The 25,700-nt window shown below is 39.7% G+C and overlaps 1 protein-coding gene across 8 annotated transcripts; it reads right to left on the bottom strand.

The window, feature by feature from the left end:
• On the bottom strand, positions 1-25,119 carry KEL (Kell metallo-endopeptidase (Kell blood group)). 8 transcript variants are annotated; one of them, XM_074811030.1, is made up of 20 exons: positions 23,580-23,851; positions 23,329-23,480; positions 20,949-21,090; positions 18,024-18,209; positions 16,438-16,641; positions 15,285-15,409; positions 14,315-14,461; positions 13,715-13,777; positions 12,574-12,762; positions 12,030-12,175; positions 10,605-10,728; positions 9,980-10,090; positions 8,806-8,904; positions 8,193-8,270; positions 7,647-7,753; positions 6,613-6,723; positions 4,423-4,490; positions 4,031-4,188; positions 3,051-3,146; positions 1-1,759 (listed from the first exon to the last, which is right to left on the bottom strand). In XM_074811030.1, exons 6-20 carry the CDS (start codon positions 15,342-15,344, stop codon positions 1,583-1,585), a joined length of 1,734 nt encoding a protein of 577 aa, XP_074667131.1. In that variant the 5' UTR covers positions 15,345-15,409; positions 16,438-16,641; positions 18,024-18,209; positions 20,949-21,090; positions 23,329-23,480; positions 23,580-23,851; the 3' UTR covers positions 1-1,582. The 8 variants fall into 8 exon arrangements, 7 of the variants coding, with proteins under 7 accessions (XP_074667131.1, XP_074667115.1, XP_074667106.1 ...); XM_074811014.1 differs by having other exon boundaries at positions 18,071-18,209; XM_074811005.1 differs by lacking the exons at positions 20,949-21,090; positions 23,580-23,851 and adding an exon at positions 25,101-25,119 and having other exon boundaries at positions 18,071-18,209.
• Positions 25,120-25,700: the final 581 nt, after the last annotated feature.

Below are 25,700 nucleotides of genomic sequence, written 5' to 3'. Positions count from 1 at the left end.
TTATTTCAAGGTATTATTATTTATTACTTGTGAATTTCAGCTAAAAACTCCCGTAAGCTGGGAACAGTACAAATACAAAACAAAGAAACAGGCCTTGTCATAAAGACTTTGTGATCAAAGTAATTTTTTTTTTTTTCTGAAGCAAACACTTTATTAATGTTTTAGTTAACTAATGAAAACAAAATATCTGAACAATCTGTTCTGGGAAAATATTTCACTGCGCTGGTCAGTACTTGGAAAGGATTAACACAGTTATTAGGATTCTCACAATTTTTACAATGCTTACATTGATAAGGGATGTTTCCACTTGCCAGCACCTATTCCATAAACAATCCCCAGGCAGCCAATATAAGTAAAATAAAAATGCTCCCATAATTAAGAACAGTTCTGAATGCAAAACGTAGAATTATTTTGTATACTTACTAAATTTTAGAACATTGGTATACATTTTCCAATTATCAGATCCTGAAACTGATGTAATTATTAGGCTGCTCTTGAGAATGTGCTTTAAGTACTTGTCCTGCTACCCTAAAATATATTACTTCTTACTCTCTTTTTCCTCTAAAGTAAATGAATACCTAAAATTCAGTTTCAAGTAGAAAGTAAAATCCTACAGCAGTTCTGCTCCTCTGTTTGGATGGTAAGTATTTACAAATGTACAGATGAGAGAACTTTTAGGGATGAGAGAGCCTGGTTCAGGATCCAGAGTTGTTCTGGGAATTCTAATTGTTCAGTCTTCAGAGACTTCTAGAAGCCCTTGTGATTGTCCCATACTCCACCCTCAACCATATCCTCAACCCTAAATAGAGACTAAAAAAAAAAGAGAACCTTGTTGGAAAAAAAAGAAAAAAGAAAGAGACTCTGTTCTCAGCTCCCAATTACCCTCCCACCAAGGGGGATGCTTTCCTCTTTTGTCTCTTAGGAGTTTTGCTGATGAAACAAAAACAGAACAGGGAAGGCCTTCAGTAACCTTCATTATTAAGTGACTTATCTTTCAGGCTAGAATCTGGAGCCACTCAGTCTTTCCTAGTACCTACTCCCTTTATTGGCAGAAGAAGAGGAGAAGAGGATTCTTCCCTCTCTGGTAACTTCCATGTGTGGTTTGAATAGTAACCCGTAGGATTTCCCTAAGAGCCAATCTTATATGAACAAATCTTAAGAGCTCCAGCTTATTGCCCTGTCCATTCAACATGACTGTGAAGTTGCTGGAGTAGACAGGGAAATGCACTGAACAACGGGACTAATAATGTACCTGTCCTTCTGTTTACAACTCCTCAGAAGTTGTTGCTTACTAGAGACACTGGTTAGTCATCTTGCTACCTTGGGACTTGCTAAACTCCAGAGTTGTCACATCTGGGACAGAGTGCTGATAGCAGTAGGAGGAGACCCTCTTCCCTTATGAGCTCAGTTTAAGAATTCTGCTACCATCAACTGCTGAGGAAAGGATAACAAGAAAAGAAAGGTAGAGGAATGAATAAGAGCACCATGTCACCCTAAGGCCCCTGAGAAGATGGTCATACTTTCATGCATCAGGCCTTCCTCCCCCTGGGGTCATATCTCTCTTCTTCCTTTTCCATGCAGATTACCAGATGTGGCACTTGTTGTCTGGATTCATTGGGGATCCACTGGAGCAGTAGAAGTGCTTGGCAAAGTCCTGGCTATTGCTGACAGGTCCACAGACACGAAGTGGCAAGGGACTATGTGGATCTGTGTTCAGGAAAGACTGTAATTTCTCAGGATCCTGGTGTCCACACATTGCCTGAAAGGAAACAAAATAGAAAAGTCAGTTTGGCTGAAGTCCTCATGTGAACAAGAGTTAAGGCTCCTCATGCCTCTGCACATTTGACTGAGACTGCTGGAGTAAACAAGGAAACACACTTACATGGGTGCCAACAATGTTCAGATCTTTGTCTTTACCACCAAATTTCTGACTCTTTTCCCTTTCCCTAAACTTCTCTGTCCCAATTTCCCTATTTGACAAGCAATCTGCTCTTTTTCTATACTGTGTAGTCCAGAACACAGGGAATTTAGACCACCTCGAAGTTTAGGCTCATGCAACTTTGGACTCCATCTAAAATAATGGTATAGATGTAGTCTCAGTGTCTAGATTCAGCTTCTTTAGCAAAAGCAATGAGTGCTCATCAAGAAAGGAGAGCACTTACACAACATCACATTACTACTCAAGAGATTGGGGGGAAAGTTATGTGATTTTACTGGTGTTAAACTGGGAATCCAAGTCTTCACTCTTGTGATTTCAGTTTTTATTCATTGACAAATGATACAGTAGCTGCCAGATGGCCTCTGAAATGCAAATATTGACACCAAGACCCAACAATCTGTGATTTCGCTTTCTATACACTGCTCTGACGTAATGTCAATACATGCACAAAATTTTTCCCTTTGCACAATTACAGTGCATGACTTTTCTGAGCACAGAAATCCAATGATCTTTCAATGAGGAATTCAGCTGCACAACTATGGACAACTGCACAACTTTGCACAAATCCTTAAACCAGGTTCCCACAGAAATCTCAAGCTATGTGTGCATGTACCTCTAATTCTTTATCTCTAAAAAACATTCTAAACTTTTTCACTATCAGTCACTCGGAATGACAAGACATCTAGTTATTCACCATGACAGAGAGGCAGATGAAGGAAATTATGGAGAGGTATGTGCCTTTTTGAGTAAAATTCCACTTTCAATGTGTAAGATTGTTAACAACAGCAAAAAAATACTTGGAAGCTGGCAATGAAGCATGCTTTCCCTGACACAACTTGTCTGCTACAACTTAATTTTGGTACATTTCAGAGCTTCATAAAAGATATATTTGCAGATAGGTCTTTTGTTAGCTTTGAGATCCATAACAGACTAGGGGCCCTATATGTGAATTTAGCTTTCTAAATAAGGTTCTGCATCTCCCAGAAACATTAGTCATTCCCAGTTCTGTGAAAAGGAGGAAAAGTGATTGAATATTAAGAAAGACAAACTGTAACAATGTGCAAGACAATGGAGAGTGAGAGAGACACATGACTAGCCTAGAATTTATTACATGAGCAAAACTGAGGTAGAAAAGCTGGTCGTGTGAAAGTCCAATCTTAGGTAAATCCTTCTCTTCTTGGTGCTTTTTCAGCCAATTCTTATAGGCCTGTGGAGAGAGAAAATTAATAATAATAAATCCCTCTTCAGATAGTGTCCCAAAACCCTGTCTTCTGTTAATTAAATATATCAATCTAATATGCATTTAATAAATTAGCAAATTTGTATCTCTCTCTCCTCACTCTGAGGAGCTCCCTGCTGCTGGCCATGCCCCTAATAACTCTAAGATGGGAGAATAACAACCTAACTCCTTTGCTTCCCATTTCAGACACTACCACACACACATCATCATAAGAGAAGATGTGGTTACTGCACTATGAAAGAATGAAAATTAATTTCAAGTAATTTGAAAGTCACAAATATTTGCATGAAAATTAAAATACTTTCTACCTCTCAACATTCTTCATGCAAGAATGTAACAAGTACGGTCTGAGACCTAGAGATCTCAGAGCACCCTGCACTCAGTGATTAACTAAACTGCTGAACTACTGCATGAGGAAATAAAAAATTCTCTCTAGACTAAAGTATTGCTGAAAACATCCTTATGGAGTCATTGTACCACCACACAGAATCCTGGTTCATGTCTCAGCTTAGTTCCTCAGGTATGTAATAAACATATAAATAATAACATGCTTTTGTATGCATGACATAAATGGGGAAGTAAAGAAAGGCCCACCCCAGAATTGGTGAAGGGGAGAAGTGGTCTTACATGGAATTAGTGAGGTTATGAGCCAAACTTTGTGAGGAACCTATGTCTAACATAGCAGAGGGAATGCAGGGCATGCAGGGCATGCGCTGCACTGGCACAGACGTGCAAGAAATCTGGACCTGAAGTAGCATGTAGGAGAAGGATGCAGCAGAGCAATCTTTTGACATGGCACTCGAGTTGTGTGGTGAGACTATGAGATTAGAGAAGTAATTAGACTACAATACCTGGTAAGCGATGGCGAGCCCTCCAGTGTCAGCTGTATTCTCCAACAGTGTAAAAGTACCATTGACCTTAAAGCCATAGCTTTCATACTGTTCAACCAAGCAGTCTATAGATTTCTGTAGTGCACTCCTGTTGCATGTAGGACAGCCCTCAGGCAGCACTGTGGGGAAAAAAATCCTAGAAAGTATAGGTATTTCTGGCATTCATCTGTATTCCTCACATCAGTCACAATATTTTTAGTAGTCAGCATGGCCTGGAATAGGTTTTACTTAGCTTCATCTACCTTAATAATATATGTATACATTGATATAGGGACCAGGATTTGAGATCCCCTGAGGGAAAGTACCAGCAGGGACCTAGAAGAGTAAACAAAGACACCAGAGCTGGTACTCACCATAACCATAGAATGCGTGAAGAAGTTCATGCGCCATGAAGACCCCCATGGCTCCAAAGTTCACAGCACTGAAAAATAAATATGAAAAGAGTGGTTTTGAAAATAAAAAGAGGGCAGGTGAGCATTCTTTATAGCCACTGAGCACAACTGTGGGCTGCACAGGAGCATTCTACTCTGAGAGCACACAGAAGCACTTTCTATTTATTGTCTCTCAGATGTGGTACACTCTGTAAAATGCAAATGCAAATGTAAATTACCAATGCTTAAAATTGTACTATGGGCTTGCATTAAAGTATTTATAGCTAATAAACCATCATAATAATGAAGAGTTTGTGAATGAGATCCTGCCTTTATTAACTCTAATGACATGTATCGTTGTTGAGATATGTCCTTATTTACCCACTACTGGCTAAACTGCTGCACAAACAGTAACTGCAATGGTAATCATACAAAAGCAGGATGGTTGGAGAAACAATCTTACAACATTTGTCTAGTGAAAAATTATATGTAAAACTGGCAAGGCAAATTAAGATCATGAAGGTTTGACTACAATTACTCTGGTCTAGCACTACAAGCAAGAGGTTGTACTAGAGATCTCCAGCAGTTCTTTCCAATCTGAATTTCTATTATTCTATGCAATGAATTTACAAATAGTCACACAAGAGTACACTCAAAATGATGGACTCATTCTTTCTTTACATGCACTGATTAATGCTGCTGAAGCATGAAATGATTGTAGTAATCATTATTACATCACTGGAAACTCGGTAGGAAGTGTCAAGAACACAACAACTCATCTTTTCTTAGAACTTTTCTTTCGGAAGCTCTGTAGCTGGTAACTTACAATTGTTGCCCAGAGAAGTTGTGAATGCCTCATCATTGGAAGTGGTCAAGGTCAGGTTGGATGGGGCTTTGAGCAACTGAATCTAGTGAAAGATGTTCCTGCCCATGGCAGAGCAGTTGGACTAAATATCTTTAAAGGTCCCATCCAACCCAAACCATTCTATGATTCTATAACAATTGTACTGTTTTGCTGACTTCTTATTTTAAAAATTATCCTCAGAGTCATCTGAATTGGCTTCTGTCAGTAAAGTTAAACTTCAGAGCATCATCTGAGAAAATGCTATTGTGCCAACTCACCAAAACCTGATCAAGTTTGACTTATCAGTCTACTCAACTGGGATGACAATGAGAAAAATATATTTCACTAACACTGATTTCAAAAGGAATAAGAAGCTGTAGACACTTTTTCAGAGAGGAAGAATATGGTATTTAGTAGCCCAAAGCACTGGAAAAAAATTTTTTTTTCTATTATTCTTTTCAGGTGTCCTGTTCTTCATACTATAATGAATTCATGAAATACTGCAAGCACTAGATGATATCATACAACTAGTGGTAGAAGATTACTATGGAGAAAATAATTACTTTTAACTGAGACATGTTTCTTTCAAACTTCAGCCTCTTGCCACAGTGTGAGCTTTTCTTTCAGTACAATGGGATTACGATTAATGTCTATCCATTATCATGCAAAAAGGGGCATCAGATAATATTTTTACAGTCAACTGTTTTAAATGCTTTTAATATCAGAAAAATATTGTTTAACAGATCTGTTCTATATAATGAAAGAACCCAACTATAAGAGTATGGTCTACAGAAGTGTCATTGTTTCAGGGGAAGACTCAGAATTTAAAATGTATTTGCTTATAAGAGAAGGTTTCTTTAAAAAGAGAAAGAGAAGAACTGTGTTTGATCCACTTGAAAAAGACTTCTGACAAGAAGTTGCTCTGTGAGGCTCTTGTTTTCTCTGGGTTAGATTTCTGTGGTTAAATTTCATGAATTCTTGGAATCTAGAAAATGAGAGGCAAAGTGAAATGTCTTCTTTGCAGTTAACCTACATGAGACTTCTGCCTCTTTGCTCTGGAGTAATATACTTGGCTTATCTTAGTTTCACCTAGATTCTGATTTTCCTCCAGCAGAGTCAATGATCACACTCTTTCAGGATTCATAAGGCAATATCCATCTGGCTTTAGAAAATCTATTTTTCCCCCCTTTACTGTGTTTTTCTGGGAACAGAGAAAAAGGTAAGAAAGGTAAGAAAGAGGTTAAAGGCAGACCCATTAAGATTCTTCCTAGAAACATGGTGCAGCCAAGGGACTGCCTTCAGTTTCCACCTTTGCAGCCCCTCCATACCTGGGAAACTCCATGTGGAAAAAAGGGCTGCGGAACATTCCAGCAGGAAAGACCACCATGTGGTGCCCTATTGAGTAGTATGAATGCACAGTCCAGGGGGACACATGCCAGCTAGAAACAGAAAGAGAGAAATATTAACTCCTTATCTCACACTTTGCTCCTTCCTTCCAGTGGGCTTGCAAAAATGGTCTGCTCAGTACAACTGTTGATGCAGCAGCAGCAAATGATGAAATTCACATTATCTAGAGTTAAAGGTGTTTAAAAGAAATCTTCACTTGTTTACAGATGGTCAGGGCTAGTAGCTTAGCTTTCATACACATTAAAGGATTCACCCTCACAATTTCCCTGTCAAGTACGTTGGGATCAGTAACCTCCTGTGAAGTCCTGCACAGAATACTCTTCAGGTAGTGTAAGGTCCCAAGCATGCCTGTCAATGCTGCCTGCCTTTGAGGTGACCCTGACAGCATTCACATCATCACAGTGCTTTGCTCTTTTCTTTACTGCTAAGTCCAGAAGAACCGGCTATCCTCCTTACTCAAGGATTCATGGGCAAAAAATGTTCTTGTTTCAGGGGTCTGGAGGTCTCTCCACAATGGTGGGGGTTTTGGTAGCATGAGCTCAGGCTGAATACAAGACAGGCTGCTAAATTCAAGACTTTTTTTAAGCAGGATGCAGCAATGCAGACTTGCAGCAAAGAAGGACAATAGCATCTTTGTGTTGCATTGGAAGTGTCACCGGCAGGTCAAGAGAGGTGGTTATGTCCCTCTATTCAGGACTGGTGAAACCACATCTGGAAGTACTGTGTCCAGTTCTGCTCCTCACCCCCCTGCTTCCCTGCCTGCCCTCTCCCTCCTTCCCCAGTAAAAGAGAGATAAAAACATACAATTGGACACAGTGCTGAGTAATCTGCTCTAGCTGATCCTGCTTTGAGCAGGAGGGTTGGACTAGGTGACCTCCACAGGTCCCTTCCAATCTCAGTTAGTCCATAAGTGTGTGATTCTGTTATATTTTTCAGATCAGTATCTGACACTTACTTATCCTGTGGGTGATGCTGCTGAAGGAGTCTGAAGTAGGACTTTTCCCTTAGTACTTTCAAGCAAGCCACCACATTGAGGAAAAAAGTGTCTTCATTTATCTCCAACTGAGGGAAGAGACAGGTAATGTGACTGTCATAGGGCACGAGCAAGGAATGAATTGTACAGTATAAGAAAGAGAAAAGCCCCACAGGTCAAAAAAGGGTTCATCAAAAGACAAACCAATGGAATACTTGTATTTTTTTCTCTCCCATTTCTAAAGGCCTTCAATTTAAGATAGGAATGTTATCTGCAGACCAAACAGAACATACCAGCAGGTCACAACCAGTCTCTATCAGGCCAGCCACTCTAAATAGGAGACAGCACAGGCAAGAATATAGAAACAACACATAAAGGTTCTTGGGGCCCATATGTTCTCAGAAAATGAACAGTAGGAAATGTGCATTCCTCCAGAAGTCATAGCCTCTTTTAGCAGCAGACAAGATAGCAGTTGGTACAGGTAAACTGCCAATAATGAGGCAGGCATGTTTACATTATATAGCTCACATTCTGGTATTCCAGGTTCACTTTGGCAGTCTGGAGCATGTGAGCTGGATAGCCAATCTCCACTTGTAGTTTGGAAACCTAAAATCATATTGAACAAACAATAAACAAAAAGAAACATGACCAACAGAAGGCTTTACACTCCAGAAGTCCTTTTTAAGCTCTATTTCTAAACAACCTTAATACGATCTGTGTATCAGCCCTTCAAAATGACAGCTATTCTGTTTCAACAAGACATCTCGTGCTATTCTTTCTTAACTCAATGACCTGAGGCTAATGTTGTTCTACTCTTTTTCTTTACAGCATTGTTTTCTGGCATTCAGCTTTACAGTTTTTAACCTCTCTAGGTGTATAAAACTGAATTGTATCTCAATACAATTAATTCAGAGTATCCATGGACAAACACTGAGCCTCTCTATGCCTACACATCAATGAACCACATGTGTGATGGCATTTATAAAACCACCTACAATTGTCAGTGTGTGTAAGACATCTATTTAAGATTGTGTGCCTGTAGAAGCAGGTGGGAATATGTGAAGATGCAGGACCCTTCCATTCCTTCTCCAAAGGCTTCAGGGAAAGGAAGGCCTCAGTAACTTCTGTCTTCTGCACGCACCGAGACTTTAGCCTCTTGGCGAGTCTGTTCATCCATCCACTCCAACCGATCCAGTTGGCCATAGAAGGCGTCTTGGATCTCAGAGAACATCTGCTCAGCCTGCAGTGGAGAAAAGAAGATGCAGTCAGAACTGCAGAAAGACATTGTTCAGGCTTAGCTACCATCTTCCCATGTTCCAGCAATTCAACCACAGAATAATTGCGAGAAAATTCCTGTTCTTCTGATGAAAGAGGAGATTTCAGTTTCTGCAATGATTTAGGCTTAAATTATTTGGCATCTGGCAGTTCCTCACAGGGCTCACCATTCTCTCCCACACACCTTTTCATCTTGCCTCTCATGATAACTAAGAGGGAAACGTAACTCTTTTTTATTCAATCCCTGTGGGGATAGGAATGGCGCAAATGATTGCTCCACTTCTTGAGTAAAATAAAAATTAATTATCCACAAGTGTTTCATGCTGGTGTCTCCCTTTCTGAAATTATGGCAATCTGAGTGTCTCCTTCACAAAATTATGTTTTGTTTATTCAGCTTTGTGCTTCATTGCATGTAGTCTTAGCTTTCCCATTAACTTTTCTTGGGCTTATTTACTCTTGTCACTTTATACACTGCAAACTCTTTAAAAAATCTGGTGCCTACACTAACTTCCCCCAAAAGAAAAAGGAACTCTGATCATCAAAGGAAAAAAAAGAAATCTTTTCCACGCTGCAGGAAGCTGTTCCTTTTACAGTGGATCCACTCAGAGTATTTTGGCATTGATTTGTTTCTGTACAACTGGTCATATGATGGCTTAATGGCTTTGAAATTGAAAATCTGATTTATATATGTCATACTGGTGATGAATACTGTTAATACTAACTGTCATTCCAGGAAGCACACTGAGAATGCATGCATTTGTATGGCTGTCATAGGTAATGGTGCTGCACATATGACTCTGCTAACAGTTAAGATAAAGATAATAACTGGTATTTTTAGCATTGATTATTCTATCAACGACAGCAATGTCTTGTTCTGACATCTTTCATTCCCAAAAAAGGAGAGGAAGTGCGTAAGCACAGGAATATGTAAAAAACCTACACATGATTTTGCTACCTTGATATGGCCTTAAGTTGGCATGTCAAAAAGAGAAAGAGATGAAGCTGAGCTCTGCTTGGGGGTTAAGGGGATAAATACCTACAAGTTTCTTGGTCTGCTGAGGGAAAATTTCTTGCACAATCATCTGCCCTAGAACTGGCTCAAAGAAAGAGCTGGTGTCAGTCAAGCATTTCCTCCAGCGCTCAGCTGGGATCTGTAAGAACAGAGAAAGAAAAAGAAACACATGAGAGTGAGGAGAAAGAGAGAGGAAGACAGTAAAAAGAAATGTAAAGGTGCAGGCAGTAACATATATGCTGCTATATAAAAAAGACAGCAGTGAATGGCAAGTAATGTAGTTCCACTTAAGCTACCTCAGAAAAATTTAACCAGATAAAACATTGATTTCCTTATGATTTACTCTGCTTACTTTCACACAAGATGAAGATTCATATGCTAGTTGAGACAAATACATAGAAGAAAGGTGACCATCTATGTAGTGTTCCCTACCTCGTGATACAGTGCACTTAGCTCTCTACAGTTTTGTGTGTCATGTCTACTCCCACATTTCTTTGAGAAAAAGAAAGTGTTTAATGGCCTAGTGAGAGTAGTTTTCCTCCCCAAATCTATCAAACTCCATCCAAACAAGGCATCAAGAGAACATCCAGAAGGCACGTCCTATGTGTTCCACTGCTGGGGAGGCTGAAGAAGATGGTTAAAGGCTAACTCACCATTCTAGATCCCATTTTTCCATAAAGAATCTTAGATAGCTCCAGGCGTGCATCTTGGAATCGACTGTCAAGGGCTGGGGAGAGATTCCCAACCAGACAAACAATCATATAAATATGAAGGACCCTGTAGGAAAATTACATTTAAAAAGACTGAAGATTGAAGTCTGGTCCCTATAAACACAGAGGTATGACAAGTGTCAGAGGAATAATTTAAGGTAGAGGAACCCTAGTAACCTAAACAATCACAACAAATTCTGAATGGGCTACACCTGGGGCTATCAGTGGAGGATGGTTAGACATGACTCAACCAAAGAAACTCTCTTCCCAGAACACCGTGAAGACTCAAGGGGTAGCTGACTACTGGGGCACAGGATTCTTTATGCGAAGCAGGAGAAAGAGCATTTTTAGGACCAGGTGAAACTTATTATAGAATATTTTGAGGGGTCTGTGGAATTCTGCAGACTTATGATGGGAAGTTTATGGGAATGACCAAAGTCAGGGAAAAAGGAAGGATCATGGTGGATTGGGAGAAACATGCATGAGAAAATGGAGAGGAAAGGTGGTAAGAGGGAATGGTTGAGCATGAACTTGTGGCTAGCCAAGACATCTGTCTGATTCAGCCCTGCACATGGTCACTAGAATCTGTCCTATCTTCTTAAATGCTATTCTTAAATAACATGTGTGTGTGTGTGTGTGTGCGTGTGTGTGTGTGTATGGGACTGGATACTGTAGAGACAAGGAGTCTGAGAGTTGGCTGCTGGAGGGACTTTGGTTCAAGCTAGCTGCTGGAGAGAGCAGGGGTCTGAGAAGTGGCTATTGGAGAGACTAGTAGTCTGGACCAGCTACTGGAGAGATCTGCTTTTATATGCGTGTTTGTAACAGGAAGAGACCAGAGTACCAGCAACCAAAGTGGGGCTGCAAGACACAGGGGCTTATATATCCAGGTGCCAGCAGCTGTGGACTCCAGGTCAGCTTCTGGACAGACTGAATATCTACCAGCTATTGGAGTGATCCATACTGTGTGTGTACATATATATATTTCACTAGTATAGACCAATCCTGATCAGCTAGAGAGGAGGAATAGGATCAGAGTCTGAGCTGTTCATGTTTGTATGAGTGCTGTTAGTGGGTAGGTGCCAGTAAAGGCATTGTGTTCCATCTCTGTTCAGCTGTGTGACACACACACACACATATATATTTTTTTTAAATGTGTGTACATATATGGTACATGCATGTGCAAGACTATTAGGAATATATGCTAAGCCTTAGTACTGGCTAAACTTGTGGACATAGAGCCACAGCAGCCTTGCAGCTGTTAGGCTACTGGATTCAGCAGCCTCTGACACAGACCTCTTTAATTTATGGTATCTGAAGTTAATATTTCTTGAGGCATGAACAACTACAACCATAGATATTGACTCCTACCTTTCTTTGTGCCATTGTTCAATGAGCTGTGACATGCCTTTTAAATAATCCATGTCATGCACTGCAATTGGCTGAGAGAGGTTCACTGCCATAGGATGGAAGACAGCCTGGAGACATGACAGCCAGTCAATAGCAGGTGCCTTTTCCTAGAAGTAAAATAAAGCTTACATGCTGAACTATGAATCTAAATTGCCTGACAAGAAATAATAGGGAAACTTGGGTAGTCTCTCTAATACTGTTGAGAGATACTTTCACCAAGCTAAACTTGTTTTATGATGTGGGTATTGATTACAGTAGAAAAGGACAATTGACTTTTTTTTATTGAATTGGCACTGGGGAGGGGAGAGAGTTGTGGGCCTGAAAAATCCAACTGCTGTCAATAAAAGACCATATGTTAATAGGATATTTAAAGCTCACCAGATACTAAGTGTAAGTTGCAAGGGAATGGCATCTAAACAGCGTGTCTAGTACCTCTTTTTATGTGGATCTTCAGAATGTGAATGTCACATGTAATTGTGTTCCTCAAATTTTAAGACACAGATACCTGTAGCTCCCTAATGGTAGTGCGAAAGAACAGCATCCCCTTCTGCTGTCTTTCCTGCAGTGGGGTGACAACTCGCTGGAGGTTAGAGATGAAGGACAAGGTACGGGAAAAGGAATCAGGGGGACCATCCTGTGGTTCTCCAAGTAGGCTCCCCAGTTTCTTCAAATATGACAGATACACACGGAGAACCTGCAATACACAGCATACGACCAGTGGAAGAAACATGACTGAAAGTTAGTCACCCCATCCATCCATCCATCCATCCATCCATCCATCCATCTTGACCATATAAGTGTCAATCTTTCAAAAGCACTGCAGGTCCATCGCTAAAACTGTCTTCTTCACTGCAACATCTTTATGTAATTCTTCTTGTGGAATACAGTTTGCCAAGTACAGCTCTGCTCTCAGTGAAGAACACTGAATTCCCAAAAGGTTATTTTTGCCCCACCTTACAATTACATTAAATACCAGAATCATTTTAGACATGTAGGGCTGCCATCTCTGGAGTCTAAGGAGAGAGATGTAGTGACATAATGAGCCAGTATTTTGATTTCTTGCTTCTGTGTACATGAGGTATCAAAGGAATGCTTATGATAGGAAGACAAGCGTGTTGTTTTGAGGACTCTTCTAAAAGAGTCAGACTGAGAAACTGAAGTCAACTCCTATTTTATAAAGTTCAGAAAAATAACAGAGCTGTGACGAAATTAACTTTGTTGCGATAGCTCCCAAGGTCAAAGCGCTTATTTCCACAGCTCAGGTTAAAACATTTTAAAATAACTTTAAAAATGCTAGCTACCCCTCCCCCAATGCAGATTTTAAGTTATAAAGCCTTTCATTTTTTTTAAACATTCATTCAAGCTGAAACCTAGAGGGAAACTCAGGCTCATATTACTTAGCAAATAGAAATTAAACATTCTGTTTCTACACTTCAAGTTTTAAACCTGGCATCTAAAAATGGGTTACATTTTACAAACTATTTTTTTGAAACATAAAGAGTTTTGTAAAGAATTCCTTCTGGAGGCATTTTCAGAGGTCACTGACCGTACCCATGGAAAAAGACCACTTGGAACCAGGAGGCAATTCAAGGAGATCCCTACACCAAATAACTATTTTTACCTTTCTTCAGCCTCTGATATGTTACCTCAGGATAATTCTTCTCTTTGAATTTACTCTCAGATGGCATCTCAAACTCAGGATGGTCAATCTGCAAAAAGGAGTAAAGGAAAAATATCATGCTATTTTCAGAAACACTGGAAATGTGAGGAAATGCTCAATAGGCTTTAATTTCTGTGTCACAGAATTTTAAATGTTAATAAATTGCTTTCATTTCTGGAAAATTACAAAAGTAACTTTTATGAATCTATCCTATTCTGCAGCTCATTTACAAGCTCATTACAAATCTGTGGTGACTGATATTCAAATGTAAACCACATTGTTAAATTGGTGGTGAGCAATTAGGGTTTTTTGTATCACTTCTTTCTTTTCTTTCTTTTTAATTATTAAACTGTCTTTTTGTCAACTCATGAATTTTCACACTTTTACCCTGCTGATTTTCTCCCCCATCCCACTGCGTTTTACAGAAATAAGTGCTTTTTATGTAATAAAATCAAGAACTTTACTGAAATTTGGAAAAACTTCTTCAGAGAAGAACACACATGAGCAAGTCAGGGTCTCATGGGCTGTGTAACTGACTCTTTATTCCCAGTGCTTCCTGATAATTTTCTTTCTTTAGTCCACTCACCTGAATAATATTGGTCTTGAGATCAAAAGGACTAGGTCCCACATGGACTCTGAAAAAAGGAAAGGTGCTGTATCTGCCCATGAGAGTCTGAAGAGTTTCATTAAAATCTTTTGCTTTCCCCACACCTGTGACATTCCATCCAACAAACTACAGAGGGAGATAGAATGACAGCAGGTGAGAAAAACACTTGTTTGATCCATATTTACGAAATCTTTTTTTCGCTCCTTTGAGCTCAGTGATTATGACAACTGAGAAGCAACAAAGCAAAGAGCAACGAGGGAAACTCATAAAAATTTCTGCATATCCTGTTGGCTTTAAAATGACCTGTCACTTTCACTTAAGCAAAGCAACGAACTGCAAAATGACACAGGGAAAATGAATTATGATTATCAACAGAACAAGGTGTACAGGAAAAAAGCAGGAGCAGAAGAAGAGAAGAAAGACGTCTCATTTTTCTAAAGTCAAGGACAATCGGGGATTACAGGTCCCATCTCCCTGACAAGTAGATTCACAGGTAGGCCTGCAGTCACTGTTCCTTCTGCTCAAAGCCTTTTTGAGCCCATAAATGCCCTCTGCTGGCAGGAAGATGTACAGCCCTCCCTGCCACTGAGAGGAGTCTTCCAGAATGGAAAAATAAGCATTTTCCTATTTAAACAAGCTCCCCTGAAGCCTGGCCATCAGATCTTGACACAAAAATTTCACCTGTTTTGCAAGATGTTCCCTGATCGGTAAGTTGGATCCTGTCGTGAGGAAAGATTCATGCAACTGATGTCAGAAAATCAAACCTTGAAACAGCATTTAAAGCTAGAAGATTTATATCTTAGAAGTTGTGCTATGAACCATGAGCTTGTTTCAGAGCCAGATGCTAGCAAAATTCCATCATGTAGGACCATATGACCCTAACTTCACACTTTCCTTTTCCCTGCAGGAATTATCTTCTGGAAGGAAAGGAAACAGCACAAACATTCACCTGATTTAGGAGGTCCTTCAATGGTTGAGTTCCTTGGGATTCTATCCGTTGGGTATCCATGCAGGAGCGATAGAACTGGATTGCTTTCGCCTTAGCTGAGCCTCTTATCCCAAACTGTGGGCCCTCTGAGGAAAAAAAAAAAAAAGATGAAAACCTACAAAAGTGGTAAAAAAAAAAAAAAGTTGGGCAGTATTAGAGGAGAGAAAGGTTGTGAGAAAATATTACACTGCACTTTGATTCAGAACAATCTAGTAAATACATCCACACTTCCCACAGTCACTCAAAGCAAGAGAACTTCTAGTGCCATGACTCTTCATGAGGCCAAATATGTGAGTTCCTTTTCATGGAAACAGGAGTACAACAGGAAGGTGGTGCATATCTAGGCTTCAGTCCCACATGGAGTCAGAACACATGACAAGAGTGGACATTCAGACAAGCACAGCAAAAAGCCTTCCATTTTACAAGGCAACAGAAAAATGGTTTGGGTTGCTGTCACAATTTTAAAGTGTGACTTTCATCTGTGTTGTGGTTTGAACTCAGCTGGTAGCCAATTGCCACATGGCCAGTTGTTTATTCCCCCCCCCCCCCCCCCCGGTGAAATAGGGGGGGGACAAAAAAAGAAATTAGTAGGTTGAATTAAAAAAAATTAGTAACAGTAACAAAAACAACAGTAACAATAGTAAGTCCAAAACGGGTAAAAGGCAGCAGTGGCCTATCAAGCGGCAACCGGTACCCAGCCTGCCCCCAGCAGCGATCTGACTGCACCAGAAAATCCCGCCACGCCGACCCGGAAACCAAAATGGTGCGTGAGAAAGCCCGTGTCCGCCTGTATACTAAGCATGATGTCACATGATATGGAATACTGCAATGACTGATCCGGACCCAGCCCTCTAGCTGTGCTCCCTATCAGCCCAAGGAAAGTTAACTCTATCCTGGCCGAAACCAGGACAGTCTGTTATACTTGGCAAGGACAACTAAAATGTTTAAAATGCAGCTATTATAATATGACATGCTCAAGAATAAATCTGTACATGTAATGACAGAAGAACAAAGAGACTGGACTCAGCCTGTTAGGAATGATTTTGCTCTCAGTTATTAGTATTCTCAGCTCTGACTGAAGAAGATGCTGAAGGAAATACACATCTGTCCCTACCTAAAAGCCTTTTCAGGATCAATTGGTTTTCTTCCAACAACACATCAAATACATTTAGTGATTCTTCTGTGGTTCCGCTTGAGCGTTTGCCTTCCCAGCTGCCACAGGCATAGTTGTAGAAATCCTCACAGGGGTCTACAGTGTTATTCCTAGAATTCAGGAGTCTGGCCAACAGTGTAACACCCAGCTTGGCATCACAGGATCCTGGGCAGAAAGTAAATAGGAGAGAACTGAGCAGTGACAGTGGAGAGTGAGAACAACTCCAAACAAAAAAAAATTTGAGGACTTATCTGTGGGACATTTCCACCGAAAGACTTATTTTTAGTACAAACTCCTTTGCATACAGAGTGTTGATTTCCTTGTAAGTTTTTGTTGAATATGGAGCAAAGTGTGTTCTGTCTTTCACTTTGCAGGAAGATTGCCTTTGCGCTTTATAAGGGAGATTCTTTAAATAAGGACAGTTAATCAGTCTAGAGGTGATGTCCTCTGTTCATACTATCTAGGCAGTCAGAGGTTGGATTATTCTGCCTTCTCAGTGTATTTTCTCTGAATCAGCCCAATTTGGCCAAATGATAAACAAGAACCAACTGATGGTGTCAACACATGAAGCAAAAGAAGGACATAGCACAGAGAAAATGATATAATTTTAAAACATGGAGGGAGATGTTCAAGCATGGGAAACATTTCTCAGCAGTGACATTTGTTAAAACAGGACAAAGACTTTCTAGTACATCTTGCTTTGATCTAAAACTCCCTTTATCTAAACCGCTGCGAATCACTGGGTTTGTGTTCTCATTTTGGTTTAGTGTCTTGTATCAACATCAAATCAGATCAACTATTTGCTGAAATAAGCCACTTGTAAATCAAAGTAAGACTTTTGATACTATGGTTTCAACAGTTGACATGGGAAAATAGACAAGATCTAAAATAACAGTTTTTCCTTGGTCTCGGTAGTGAACAGCCTCCAACACATAACAGGGGCTAAAGAAAAATGCTAGGTGAAGAGTCAACAATGTTTATTTGAAGCAGGAAATGTCTGTATCCACCAATATAAATGCACCTTCAGTACTGAGCATTCTATATCCATAAGCATTTACATGGACCATTCTGCCAACAGTTGTTTAGCCAAATTTGAAAGGCAAATTAATATTTCTGGTCTATGCTCACAGCTCCTCCATTGGCAAGAGACTATGACTTTTCTTTCTACCCTATGATTGCACTCATCTGTGCTAGAAAACTAGGACTAGACTTATTAAGTCAGAGATGAAAAGGTGGAAGAGGATCTCCAAGTCTCATATTCAGTTCAGATTCCTGGAGGTGACTACAGACACAGCATGACACAATGATGAGATGCAAGACAGTATAATGATGGTCTCATTCAAAACTGGGCCCAGGCATATTAAATGGCAGGCAGAGGAGGAGGACAGGTGTGGGGACCTCTTCCCACTATGACCCAAGGAAAAGGCAGAACAGTGTACCTTTTTTACAACTGGTGTTATGATTCTTTGATTCTGAAAGTCTGATTCTTAACACAGATGCTAAGCCTAATACACAATGGAGGCAGATAGGAGATAAAGGGGTCTTACAAATGGGGTGGATGAGGAAGCAGGAAAAAGGATATCCCATATTATACCTAGACCACAAGTCATCATCATGTAGGTGATAAGCAGTGTAAAGCCAAGGAGAGTACTGAGAAGTATACACAGAAGTAGGCTTTTCCCCTGAAGGCATCGTTCTTTCTTTGCACCTGTTCTCAGCTCCTGGTCACAAGTCTGAAGAGAGAAAAATGAGACAAACAGAAAAAATGAAGGAAGAAAAATTCATATTAAAGTTAGTACTGGTCATATACTGTCTTCCATCCAATCTACTAGAAAATCTCTCACAGGACTAGTGCCAGAATACCAACACTCATCCAAGTCACCTAGGTGACTGTATTCCCGGGTGCTTTCTCAGCCCCTTCATTTCACTGTCTTTTCCAATCACAACTGTTGTGCAGTGTTATGAATTATGCATTGAAAAGCCAGCTTGCCATGAGGCCTGTACCTCCATAGTTCCTTCTGGTTTATGGAATCACTTTGAATATAACTCCTGAAAATATCAAAGCCTTTTTGAGCCCATAAATCTAATAATGGGATGGCTAGGACTAGTGGTTCTTTATTCTGTCACAGTCTGGCAACCTGAGCACTAACTTCAGGTCTCTCCTCAAGAAATAACTCCTGCATCCTAAGCCCTCTAGTCTAGTTCAAGTGGGAGAGAAGATTTGCCCTAATCTAAAAAATGCAGTAAGCTATAAGCCACAGAGAAGATCTTATATACAGACAGGTTTTATCTCACTTAAATTTAGTTGTGTTCATAATCTAGGTGTGTCTTTTTAGTCAGTGGAGAAGGCTGGGCACCTTATGAGTACAGCTTCTATTTTAGACATCCGTCTTAGGATGAGCTGAAGCATCCTCCAGTTACCTGTCTTTTTCTCCACTGACTGCGAAGGAAGTTAGATGACTATGTTAGGATATACTCCTAACATCTACCTGGATAAAATTAGATAAAATGACATTTACTCTGTGTGACCACTGCTTCTACCTACTTTGATGTGCTTAAGACTGGAAAACAGCAGATTACAAGAGAACAGACATGGGAATGGATGCTGGTAACATAAGGAAAGGGAAAGAACTGAAAAAATGAGAAGTGGAATAACTAAGAATATACGGTGAGACAAAGAAGGCAGAAGGAAACCAGAAGGTAATGGAAAACCTGGGAGGAAGAGGGATAGAGAAGAAATAGTATAGCAAGCAAGGAGTAAATCTCGCAGGTATGAAAGCTGATGGAAGTGCTACTTTGAGAGTCTTACATGCCAGTGTCAGGGCCTGGCCTGTACTGTCCCCACAGCCTCAAGTTTAGCTCCCTGTGCTCAAGCCTGGTTCTCTGATAAACCAAAGCTGTTTGAGAAACCTTGACAGGCCTTGGAGCTCTTTGAGAAAAAGCTAGAAGCAGCCTTGGTGGACGTGCCCACTTCTTCACTTGGGAGCTCCTTTTTGCAGCTCTCATGCATGATGTTGGTCTGAGCTATGCTGTAGCAGCAGCCATGCCTATAGCTGTTGATCTGAATCCTGACCTTAACCTACAGAGTTGATTCTGCAGGTTTGACCTTGGACCTGCCTCCTCACAACGGACTTGCCTGGCAATCTACACTCTTGGTTGACCCTGGCTACAGTCACCAGACCTGTCTTACCCCCCTCATTCCTGTACTGTGGGGGTGCACCCCTTGCTGGTAGTCATACTTCTTGCCGGCCTTGTCATGACTCTCAGGTTCTAGACTGTCTTCTTCCCTTGTCTGCCCTTGCTTCTGTCTTACATGCAGCAGGTAAACTGCATTTGTCACCACGCTCAGTATTTATCTTCTCTGCCACAAAACCAGAAAACAGATCTTTAGAAAAATCACAAGAAGAAATGAAGCAAAATCGTACAAGAATTAAGTACCTCACAGCATAAACCCCTTCACCTGAGGAAAGGCTAAGGAAATTAATGAGTCTGATGTTAATCATCTTAATATACTATGTACCATTCCTGTACAAAAACATTAACAGAACAGAAAACACAGAAAGAAATAGAAAAACAGGCCTCATCATTTTGTATCTTTCAAACATGCATTTATTCAATCATTAACAGAAGCTTCTCAAGAGCATATGTCAGCTTACTTGACTCATGGAAACTGCTAACAAGGGTTAAACACCTAACTGCTTTTCTCCCTTTAAAATCTTATTCTGACTTCTTTAGGCAGAATACAGAAAAACTAAATGGAGAGCAAGTACATACAAGTGAATCCTGGCATTAAAAGGTGCTAGATACAGAACAAGATCATACTGGCAAACTATAGTGTAGGAATTATAAAGGAGGAAATCCAAATTCCTTTCATACCTCCCTTTTACTCCTCAAGTAGAGAGTAAGTGTCACAACCTAACAGTATAGCAGGGAAGTGAGTGAGAGAAAATTTGCTTGGCTGAAAAGGAAAAAAAAGTATTCTTCAACATGCAAGCCATCATGTCACCATTTAGGAGAGAGTGAATGATTTACATTCACAATGATCCTGACTTCTCTGTTGCAATAGACTTCTTGTTTTTTACATTGAAAATATGGCCTATTCCAACTACGAAATATTTATAATTTTGCAATTCTTTGTTCTCATGTTATCAGAGGACATCTGTTTCTCTCTTTCAAGTGCTAAATGGCATGGCTGTGGAGATACTAACAACAAATTTTTCAAGAATGTCACTGTAATTTCTGTTGAACTTCTGATAATCAGTAGGTCTATATTGGGCCTATACATTATGTACCTTTTGAAATGGAAAATATATCAAATAATAGATTTTAAAAAAATCTGTAAGAGATCTAGACTCTCCCCCTCAAGACGCCAATGTGAACCAACTAGAGCAGTACCTGGCTGAGAACAGTATACCCCAAAAGAATAGCATAGCCCAAAAGAAGAGACAGAGGAGTGGAAATTGATTGTGTACCTCTAGTTAGAAACTGGATTAAGGTCTGTGTTATAGGATCCATAAGGATAAAAAGTGTTCTTCAAACACTTCACCTTCCATAAGGAATGTCTTTCTAATCTTGCCTCTGTTACTGGGACTGGATTTGAGAGAATTTATGGACCTACACAAAAGGAGGAAAAATAGGAGGGCAGTCATACTTAGCTGTCCCTTATATCTTTTTCATGAAAACAGCTTAAAGAAATCTAGACAGACAAGTACCTGTCCTTTCAGTACTCTTATAAAGATACTGACCTGGGCAATATTCCTGTCAGATTATTTATCTAGTATGAACTTCACTTTTATGCCACAAATGGACTAAGTGGTTCACAGGCACTGAAATACAGAGCCCTTGCTAATTCAGTGATCCTTGGTCAAGGAAGTGTGGATTTAACTAGATGGAACTGGAGGTGGGATATAAAAACTTCCAGGTCACAGGATTCAGGAGCATTACATAGCTTGCCAGAAGCAGAAAGCAGAAGCACTTTATTGTGGTATGTTTTCAGGCTTGTTTGCCTCATCCAGCATGCTTCATATAAAGTGAATATAAACTATTCACACAAGTGAATAGTTTGAACAAGACTGTGGAAAAGGATAAAGAGCCTTTAATTTCTGACAGAGATTTTCCATATGGGCCTCACTTATGAGTAAGCAAGAAGAATGATTAGTATTTGCATGAAGTTGAAGATGAATGCAATTTCCAGTACAGATTCAGCTCTTTTATGCTTTTCTTTTACGAATGTGCAGGTGCTCAAATTTAAATGGCTTCACTGTAGCTAGGTGAGATCAAATGCCTCTAAAATCACTAAAAGCTGATTTCTAATTGTCCTCAATTATAAAATTAAGAATTTTGAATTTATGTACTATATGAATTATCCAATTCAAATGCAAGCATGACAGGCTAGCAGAATCTTGACAGGTACTGTTATCACTAAAGCAAGAATTGTTTGATGTAACTAAATCAGCCAAAGAATTTGATTTTCCTTCGGCATCTCCTTCTGTTTGTGAGCCATTCTTGAATTCTGCATAATTCATCCTCATCTTGCATTTTCCCAGGGTTTGGTGCTGTTGCAGAAGAAACATCATCTAACTTTTATGAAAATAAAGTAAATTAAAATAAAGAGATCAAAGGCAGGGAGAAATTGAGTTATTTTTCATAACTATTTACCAGACAATTTAGGGATATTATTTTTCAGCCAGTAAATTATTTATGAATTACTGACTTTGGCTGTTACTCAAATTGCATTTATCACATTAGCCATGTGGATGACATGTTTTCAGACTAATGCCCCAATAGTCACAAAAACTTCAAAATTTTCTTAAATTTATCTTTTGTCAGCAAATCACTTAAGCACGTAAATTGAGCACATCAAAAACTATTTGTGAAATAGTATTTTAGCCTGTGTTCAAAATATAGTACCTGCTAACATGAGAAACTAAACAGAAAGTTTACTGAATTATATTCTGCATTGCCAAAAGTTTGAAGCATAACCATGGCCAATAACTATTTAAAATTATGATTGTTGTCTGATCTTTATTACACAGAAATATGAGAATGAATATACAAACCAAATATTCCTGCAAATTCTTCAGCCAGAAAAATGCAGACAAGGTAAATATAAAGTGACCATTTGCATTACAGCCACAGCTCTTGCAACACTGAACAGCTCTCAACATAACAAAACATACACATTTCTTTTTTTATATTATTTAGTTACATAGAAAACTTTACTTATCTCTATTGTCCTTGAATGTTTTGCACATTTTAGCAACCCTGAGCTAACTGTTTGGGTCAGATCAATTTTTCTGGAAATATGCAATTAACACTTTACTAGTTATTTATATAAGACATCAAATCAAGAAAAGGACACTGCACTACATGGGGAGCAATTAGGCTTACCATGTCATTTTCACATTCAGAAAACTATGCCATGTTTACCCACAATTATTTGCAGGGAAAAAAAATTGCATGTTTCTGAGCAAGTACTTTCTTAAAATAATTTCTTCAAAAAATGGGGATACAATAAAAGATGCAAATTATCAGTTTCTCATTATTGTTGTTGTTGTTGATGTTATTACTATTATTACTACTACTGCTTATTGGTCAGTGCTTCAAGCAGATCTGAATACAGCCTCAGAATGGCCATTAGGATTACTAACAGGAAGGACAAGAACCCCTAAATCCTTGCACCACATCCCACATTCTGAGACCTGGACAAGACCCTTCTGGATACAAACTGTCAAAACCTCACCTGCTCCAGTTGCCTAGGGCAATAAGCAGTACAGCCATGACAGTGAAAGGAAAAGAGAGGGGTGCAATGAAGGTAGCTCAGCAGACTGCAAGACAGACCCATTTCCTTACCTCTGGAAGAGTCCTCATCCTTGTCACTGAGCAGGCTTTGCTCCTGTGGTTACAAAAGTTGACACTCTGTTTACTTATTTACTATCAGTCTTCTGTGCCAAAACACACTACTAAGTTCAGTGACAATCTCTTCTTCCCAGCTTGACTGATTGCTGTGGGGAGGAGAAAAGAGAGGAAAAGCTCTGAGAAAAACACCCTTAAAGAAAATGGAAGGGAGGGAAATGGATATACTTCTGCAACTCTCCACCCACCTTCTCTTCCTAACACTTCCACTTCTCATAAAACTATATTTTTTGTTCCCTTCTGCCTCTGCCTCTGCCCCATGTGTCCAGGAGCAGTCCTGAAATCTTTTTGAACAGAAATATGTGATTCTTTATCTGCCCCAGCATCTTCACAACTATTTGCTGTTTCTTTTCTCTCCAATAGCCTTACTATCCTGCCCACCCAACAAGACTGTTTTGGTCTGGTATTCTCACTGCTACTAGCCTGTTTCAACCTGCTGCTCTGGGGCCTGAAGGCCTCTGCCTATTGCATGCTAGTGTGGGCTATGGATCCTAGTGCTCCTCCTCCTGCAAAAGAAAGACCAATGTGCTTTCTCTTTTGCTCTCTCTCATCTGCATCCAAAAGGCCTTTCAAGGGGTGAATACAAATCCATTTCTGATTCTTTTCCTTTTGCATTAAGAGCCATAAAAGAAATCATTCATTACTGATTCTATTTACAGTTGTTCATTTGCTTCTCAGATGATGGCTAGCCTATGTGTCTTTGCTTCCTTAAGGATGCATATTGGAAAGATTTGGGAGGGAAGTTTCTCTGCTTTGAGGACTAGGAACCAGGATCATTTCCCTGAGACATTAAAAACTGAGTAGTGGATGTTGGGAGCTGAGACCTTCTCAAGTGGTAGCTGGGAGATGAGAGATATGGTGGGGACCTGTTTGGTGTCAGCTTTCAAAGTGACTGAAACAAGCAGAATACCAGGACAGAACTTTTTACCTCCTCACCTTGCTAGTCTCTCAAGGGAATATGGTGTCTTGGTTCACTAGTCTGAAGATAATTAGATATCTCTTTAACTGTTCAGAGCTCCCCAAATCTTTGGTCTCTCTCCTAAAGTCCAAATCTTCTTCTCATCTTCATCAATCTGATTTTTTCCCTACTCCTGTGTGCTTGCATAGTTTCCTAATGACTTTTTAATGATTTTAATGATTTTTCCAGACCTTGTAAACTAATGAGGACACATCTTGAAAAGTAGTTGAATCACAACCTCATTATAAGTCTGCATAGGATGTTTCAGGAAATGAAATGCATATCACTTTCTCAGTGAAGAGAATTAGTACATGTTTTAGTGGTGCTGCGATGCTGAGAAAGCAGTCTTGCAAGATCTGTCATGGAGGTGATGTTCCCTCTTCTAAGTCATCACAGACCATAATAACATTATATACCGTGTCTAACAAACACTGCTGTTGATTTCCATTGGAAGAGTATGCTACTGAGTAGCATTCTGCTGCAAAAGAGTTTGTTAAATAATTCACTAGCAAAGTTGAACTGTTATGGAGAGAATCAAGTTGTTACAACTTTCATTTATTCCAAAATTCATGTCTTTCCTTAGAGAGAATGTGGATTTATTTCACGGAGATGCTCACTCTGTGCTTGTGCTCTGAGATATCCAGGTGTAAGACATATTTTATCTAAAATTATATGACCCACACTTCAGAAAAATCTGTTTGACTGTGGTCATTAGCTGAAGCTGAGTAATTCAGACACTGTATTTACGTACCTTTTCAAGCAGAAGTTTCTTGCATCTATCAGAGTAAGGACAGAGCACATTTGCATCTGGCACAATAAACAGGGAAGCATATCTTACATTTTCCATACTACCAACTGGATATGGAAATCTTCTTCAGGTTAGGTACCACAGGACAGTGTAATGTCTGTATATGCATTTAGGCCTTGAAAAAGGTCTACCTTGGTGAGGATTGCATGATGGCAGTGTGCAGTGTGACATCTTTATTGAATATACAGCTTATAGAGCTTTGGGGATCTTGTGAGCTGAGTACGTGAAGTATTCACATATACAAGAATATGGTGCTGTATATATGCAGTTGTTTTTTCCTGCTAGCACATAAGTTTCTTTGAAGACGCCTTTATCAACTACCGAAAGTGAATACAAAAAGTTTCCCTGTAAACTTTTTCTAACTACAGAAGCAGGAAGAGGGTTTGGGAGGGGGTGTGGGAGACGTCACAAGTAAACCTTATCGACTGATTCCCTTCTTATCTTTAAGGCACAGATGACAGCTCTGCTCTCTTGAGTCTACAAATTAGTGAGAGGACCTCTGGCTTTTTTCTCTGTGACAGACTCTTTCTCTTCTCTATAAAG

The sequence above is a fragment of the Strix aluco genome, chromosome 2 (assembly GCF_031877795.1).
Source record: "Strix aluco isolate bStrAlu1 chromosome 2, bStrAlu1.hap1, whole genome shotgun sequence".
In the NCBI taxonomy this organism is placed as follows: Eukaryota; Metazoa; Chordata; class Aves; order Strigiformes; family Strigidae; genus Strix; species Strix aluco.
The sequence above is the reverse complement of the archived record's forward strand: the minus strand, read 5'-3'. Positions and strand labels throughout refer to the sequence as shown.

Excerpts from the sequence above, each read along its gene's own strand:
- KEL (XM_074811005.1), bottom strand. Across the intron at positions 10,729-12,029 it reads GAACAATGGCACAAAGAAAG|GGTCCTTCATATTTATATGA; the intron begins GTAGGAGTCAAT and ends ATTTTCCTACAG. Across the intron at positions 7,754-8,192 it reads TGAACCTGGAATACCAGAAT|TTGGAGATAAATGAAGACAC; the intron begins GTGAGCTATATA and ends CTCTTCCCTCAG.